The sequence below is a fragment of the Genypterus blacodes genome, unplaced genomic scaffold, assembly GCF_046128005.1.
Source record: "Genypterus blacodes isolate CSIRO-AG114 ecotype Tasmania unplaced genomic scaffold, CSIRO-AGI_Gbla_v1 ptg000076l_1, whole genome shotgun sequence".
Lineage (NCBI taxonomy): Eukaryota > Metazoa > Chordata > Actinopteri > Ophidiiformes > Ophidiidae > Genypterus > Genypterus blacodes.
This window is the reverse complement of record NW_027466885.1, coordinates 5,382,739-5,388,738: the sequence shown is the minus strand read 5'-3', so window position 1 is coordinate 5,388,738 and position 6,000 is coordinate 5,382,739. Positions and strand designations below refer to the sequence as shown.

General features: G+C 47.4%; 1 protein-coding gene across 2 annotated transcripts in view; it reads right to left on the bottom strand.

The window, feature by feature from the left end:
- Positions 1 to 280: 280 nt before the first annotated feature.
- The window catches only part of LOC143006866 (RALY RNA binding protein like), a 43,466-nt gene continuing 37,746 nt past the window's right edge, over positions 281 to 6,000 (bottom strand). Inside the window, exons 5-8 of one of the 2 annotated variants that reach the window (XM_076158199.1) lie at positions 4,319 to 4,432; positions 3,388 to 3,557; positions 1,796 to 1,837; positions 281 to 551 (exon numbers count right to left, since the gene is read on the bottom strand). In XM_076158199.1, the coding sequence (XP_076014314.1) occupies positions 1,805 to 1,837; positions 3,388 to 3,557; positions 4,319 to 4,432 (317 nt within the window). In that variant the 3' untranslated portion in view covers positions 281 to 551; positions 1,796 to 1,804. Of the gene's footprint in view, positions 552 to 1,795; positions 1,838 to 3,387; positions 3,558 to 4,318; positions 4,436 to 6,000 lie in introns of both variants that reach the window. The other variant, XM_076158201.1, reaches the window with a different exon arrangement.

The following is a 6,000-nucleotide window of genomic DNA, read 5'->3' as shown; positions in this document are numbered from 1 at the left end:
GAGACGCGAGGGCAACGCTCCCTGGCAGGAGGCCCGGGACAGCGCTGGCTCGCGACCACAGGAAGCCCTTTCTGCTTGTGCAGTTTGGCAGGCGCCGGAGTGTGCGGCGGAACAGCTTCGTGGGGGACTGGTGTGATAAATGGATAAGCTGGGTAAAAGTTTTGCTCGCAGCTATTGGTTTATGTATGAGTGCAATCTGAATCGGCCGCCACTGATATCCCGTCGCACTCTTAAAGAAACTATTTGTTGTTAAAACTGATAGACAACATCAAAGCTCCTTCCTTTCAAAGTGACGCACGCCATGAATCTCAACCAAAACCTTTATTTCCTTCACATCAGTTATATTTTTCCTTCACATAGGTTATATTTTTCGGGAATGATATATGAAATTGTCGATGCTCAAAGCGTTGAAATAGATTCAGTCTGTGCTGCGGAGTCGGGGCGTCTGAGTGTGATTCAGCAGCTCCTGAACACGACTTTCAGTCCAGAATGAGTGTTGATCCGTCCAGTGATGATGAATTCCGATGCCGTTGCTTTTCTGCTTCCTCGCCCTGAAGCCACAAGGAGAAACGGGATGAAACACATGATGGGAGCGTGTGTCCTCCTCTCAACATGGGAGATGTTTATGAAGATGTGTGTGAGCGGGATGAGATGAAGTTCAAGCAGTTATTTTGTTTTGAACGGCGGCAAGGAAATACTGCGGGTGTGCTAATCTCTACGGACGTGGACTTAGCGAGCTTTACCTCGGCAAAGCAAGCGGAAAATTCAAATATCCCGCATGGTCTCCAGTGGGGGTTTCAGGTAAGAGTCTGAACATGACAGACGTGTGGAAAGCAAATGCAGCGGTGTCCCTTTATACGTGCAGGGAATTGGGACCTAGGTCTAGTTCTGGGTCCTAATAAATTCCGGATTGGATCATGTGCAGTGTGAACGTGATCTGATCTAGTTCTGAACCAACCGCGGTCAGATAGATTCATGAATTGATTGAACTAGAACCAGAGAGGAACTGTATCTTTTCCGCAGGACGGGTTCAGATCTAATGAGGTTCATCAAGGTTCATCAAGAGCTCCGCCTACCTAAAGCCCAGTTTGATCATCGATACATCAATTGGCGTTTTGATTGTCAAACCGCATCGTTTCGTCGATTGTAAGGAAACTTGCGGTCCGGTGAAACCCAAACCCGGCACGTCTGCTCTTCTCTGAGGGTTATTTTTGCGAGAGCTGCTAATCCATTGTGCTCATCCAGAGGCACAGAGGAGTGTGACAGATCTGAATTCGGGAGTGTGTTACTTGGGCAGTGTGTGTGTGTGAGTCGTAAACACCGCTAAGCACCCCGCTAAGCAGAGCCTGGCCGGCATCGAGCCCCACTGATGATGTGCCCGCATCATTACCCACACACCCTGAGAGGCGAGAGGCAGGAAACACTTTACCTTAGGCTTTTGCCATTTGTACCCCCTCCCAAACAATTCAATTAGATGGATGTTGTTTATGGGCAGCTCTGGGCCGTTGCGGCGCCATTATTGCTCCCTTCGTCAAACTCGGCATTAGCTGCCCTTCGGTGGAGCCGGTCGTCCCAAATGTCACGGAGCGCACGACTTTGGGGATGATGAACGGATGTTTCCAGACGCTCGGGAAGCGGTTCGGCGGCCGCGGCTTTAATGAGAAACGAATCTGCGGCCTTTTTTTAATGAGGAACGACTGTAAGCCGGGCGGGGGAAGTTCAGCAATCTGTCAGCAAGAACGACGTCGTCGCTTGTAGCACGGCTACAAGCGACGACGGAGATCAAAGCTCTTACCTTGACCGCTCAGTTGTCGATGTCTGATACGTGGTTCTCTACCTGCCAAACGAGAACACGGGAGATGAAGTTACAGACGTGATAAAGTCTTTTACACACAGCTAGCAGCCCCGGCGTTTAATCATTTCTAAAGGTCGCGGCTGATGTGCGCTTAACAAGAGCGGCCATGCAACCTTGCAGAGGAGCCTTAGGTGCGCTATCGCCGCCTCTGATCAATATGACCTTCAGGGAACCACATCAATCTCCACAATGTGTGTGTGGAAAAATAAGCGAGGAGGCAAATCTTCTATTTTCAAACAGGGAGCACAAACACGGATGGAGAGAAGTCTGCACCGACTCATTTATACTAAAGTAACATTAAATACTCTTTTAAATACTGAATAATATGCAGCCCGGTGAGTGTCAGAAGCCTCCAGCGTGCGAGTGACATGTATTAAACTGAGACATTATTTCGTGGCATTTGAGGTTCACGGATTTGACCAGAAACTGTGTAAAGAATCCAGTAATTAGATTTTGTTTGAGTGTAAATGGAACATTGACCTTCTAATTTTTTCAATATGTCAGCTACAAAATAGAGGAGATAGTAGAAGGAGAAGGTATCTGTTCAAATGTAGTGAGTTTTTATGAGTGGAGGGAACCGGAGTGAGGCAGGCGTCCATCACATGTCAGGGTCGGAGCTTATTTCCCCTTTGGATTAAATGAAATGTTCCACGTTTTGGATGTGGTTTTAAATGAAGTTAAAGTTTTTTTTGCCACATATAGGAGTGAGTATATGTGGCGGTGAAGCCAGCTGCTCCATCTGTGCAAAGCCAACCGGGGCAATCTGTCAACTTGGCGACTGGGTCACATTTCGTGTTTCACTCGGCGGGGTTTGGCTTGGACGACTTCCCGATTTGGGTCGCGACTCGGAATGCCGGAGCCGTTTTGTACTTTTGAGAGGCGGAACGCGGCCCCGGTAAACCCTCGGCTATATGGATTTAAAAAAAAAAAAGAGTTTACTTGTTGAATAAATGAACATAAATTGTGTAGAATGATGAATTGCAGACGCGCAAAAAAAAGCTACAAATTCAGGAGCTCCTTCAAATTTCAGATGTTTTTTTATTTGCCCGTCAATCATCCTCTGCCCCTTCACACTTCAAAAATGTGAGAGGAGAAAGTCGATGGAAACCCGGCAAGTGTGTGTTTGTGTGTGTGTGTGTGTGTGTGTGTGTGTGGGGAGCACTTGGCTTTTAATTACAGGGCTCTCTCCCTCTCTATCCGTCTGTCCCTCGGTCCGTCTGTCTCTCTCCTTCTGTCTCTGTGTGTGTGAGAGTGTGTGTGTGTGTGTGTGTCTCTCGCTTCCACTGTTTGAGCCAGAGTCAACAGGGAGAAACTGTCAGTCCGGGCGCCCTCACCGCTCACTCATGTGAAACCTCGCTCTCGCTCAGATCTGCGGCCATGAATAATTCCGGAAAATTAACTTTCAGAAGGCCGAGCCCGGCTGCCCACTTGAGATCTCCCAAAGTGCCTTTCTGTCTCTCTCTCTTTCTTTCTTTCCCTCCCTCACCCCTCTCTCTCCCTCTGTCAGCCTCCGTCAACCCTTCCTCCCTTACCAGATGGTGGCTGCCCTCCTCGTCGTAGTCGTCCTCGCCACCGTCAGTCATCTCTCCCGCCTCCACGTCCAGCGCCCCCTCCCCGGCCTCTTCCCCAGAGTTCTCCGCCGCCTCCGACACGGACTCCTCGTGCAGGGAGTCGCAGTTGTCCTCGTACTTTCTCTGAGCCTCTAGGGGGGAAACCAGGGGCGGAGGAAAGGACATTCAGTGAGATCGCAACCCTCGCTTGGGTTCAAAGTAGACTACATCAGCGACATCATAAACCCAAACCATTACATTATAAAAGGGACACTTTAAGATTTTGTTGCCTTTCCTCATTTTTGTAGCGCAAAATATTTAAAAATACTTCCCGACACACCCATAAAGGGATTCAAGTACCCAAGACAGTTGGTTTACACTAAGTGTGCACAGAGGGGCTGCAGCAAGGGTCGAATGAGAGTACGAAAATCTGCCTACGTCACTTTTATCGAGTCTGGTTTAGAGTCTCACTGCTAACACACAGAACATTTTCCGCCCTGGAAGATTGAAGTTTAAATCACCAGGCACCCTAAATGTGATTATTTGACATTGTAGTTTTTTGCTTGCACAAAATAAATTGCGTTGAGTAAATCGTCCACTGCAAATGCGGCTGACGTTCTGCATTACGGAGGCGCTCCCGTATCTGTATGACCTTCCTGCTGAGCGGCTCTGTGAAGTGGACCTGTACTGTGCAGGGCCCTCGTATAGACCCAGCCTGACACCTGTCTGCTGTTATGACAGAACACCTGCCTCTCTTATCTCCCTCTGTGTCACCAAGACTGATGGCCGGTGCCTGGGCTTAATTTCCCTCTCGCAGTGGGGGGAACATTCGCTGTCTTTTCCCCCATTTCTTTTCTGGGTCGCTCTGCATCTCCCCCCTCCCCCCGCCTCTCCCCCTCCCCCGGCTCCTCACCGCACTCGGCTCTCTGCTGCTTCTCAATCTTCTCCAGGCGTCCCAGCAAAGAGTCGATCTTCATCTTGATCTGGGTGAGCTCCCGTTTGATGGTCTGAAGCTGGTCCGTCTTCACTGCTGAGACACATAAAACAGATCGACTTTCGCTCTAAGTTGCTTTTCTCAACTTGCGTCTAATTCCTCCTGATTTCATTTTACCCGGAGAAGATTCATTAATACGATGCTGTTTCATCCACAGTTTATCACAGACGGCATGCTGTCATATGTTAATGCTGCTTGGTTTTGGCTTCATCACTGACTCATATTTTCCTCCGGGAAGCACATCTCAATCTGGCAAACTGGAACGCTACCCTGCAGAATCTGTAGACCTGCTGCTTTCAATTTGAAGATTAGTGCATGGCGTATACCCAGCATGCTGTGCAATGCCGCCTGCGTTCTGCTCATGTAGCTCTATGTACAGTATGTCATCTCTCTGTGTCCATTTCATATTCATGGAAACATTGGGAACATTTATACTGCCAGATGAAAAGCCCTGCGTCGCTAATCTGTAAGAAAAACAACAACTTAATCTCGGGATAATGCTTTTTGGAGTTTATATTCAAAACGGTTTATATGTACAAGAGGTTGGCGAGAACTCAACACAAGAAAATAACTCAAATTCAACGTCGTGCTTAGAGGAATTGTGAAACTTCATCTATAAAACATTCTATGTAAACACGTTTCCTGTGTTTAACATGTCTCAGAACATCTCAGGCCTCATGAGGAAAGTTCTGTTCCGTATTTGAAAAGCCTCAATAGTAATTTTTGCACATTCTTGGATGAGAATTTGGAATATTTTTGTTCAAATTAAAAGATGATACCGGCTGAACACGGCAGACCCTGAGAAACACTAAATGTGTTTTGATTAGATTTCCAAATTTCATAATTCCCTGCAACTTTGCCTGATCATCCCCGAACGGCACCGTTTGATGAACACAAGCCACCGTTTGCACCCCTCTGTTTCTGTTTACTTCCTTTTGAAGAATTGCTGTGCTTTTTGCTGCTTTCTCAGTCAAAAACACGTCACGCTTCATCACCATTAGTCACTATTAATTCAAGCTGGTCCATCTGACAGATGATGACATGAGGTTGGGCTCTTTTGCAGCTTAAACTCTGCAGATTAAAGAATTAAAAACCATAAAGTCGTCGTAGAATAATCGTATTTCTTAACCCTCGGCAAGTTGATGTGCGTCATCTTGTGAGAGGAGGAGGAGGGGGGGAAAAAAAGCCAGACAGAAGTTGAGACGAAAACATAAAATTGTCTTTGACAGCTATCAGATTGTGTCAGGGCTTCAGAGGGGAGGGACGGGCGTACGGTAAACAAACCCACCAGCTCCTGTGCACAATCAAAGGCCGTGAAGCCTCAAAGAAACTCAAATCCGCGCCTGCTGGTTTTGTGTCTGCATGCCGATTAGGTCCTTTAATGTACATTTACGCCCACGCAGCACAAAGCAAAGCAGAGCAACGTCTCAGCTCTGCATGCTCGTATGAATTCAACCAGAGCGTAAAGCCTCAGCGTCTAAGATGAGTCTGAAGATGCTCAAAAGTCATTTGTCAGTACATTACTTCCATTTATGGGTAGATTGTGATGACTTCATTTACATCTAATGGCATCTAATCCTGAGTTGGTAACAGACTGCTGG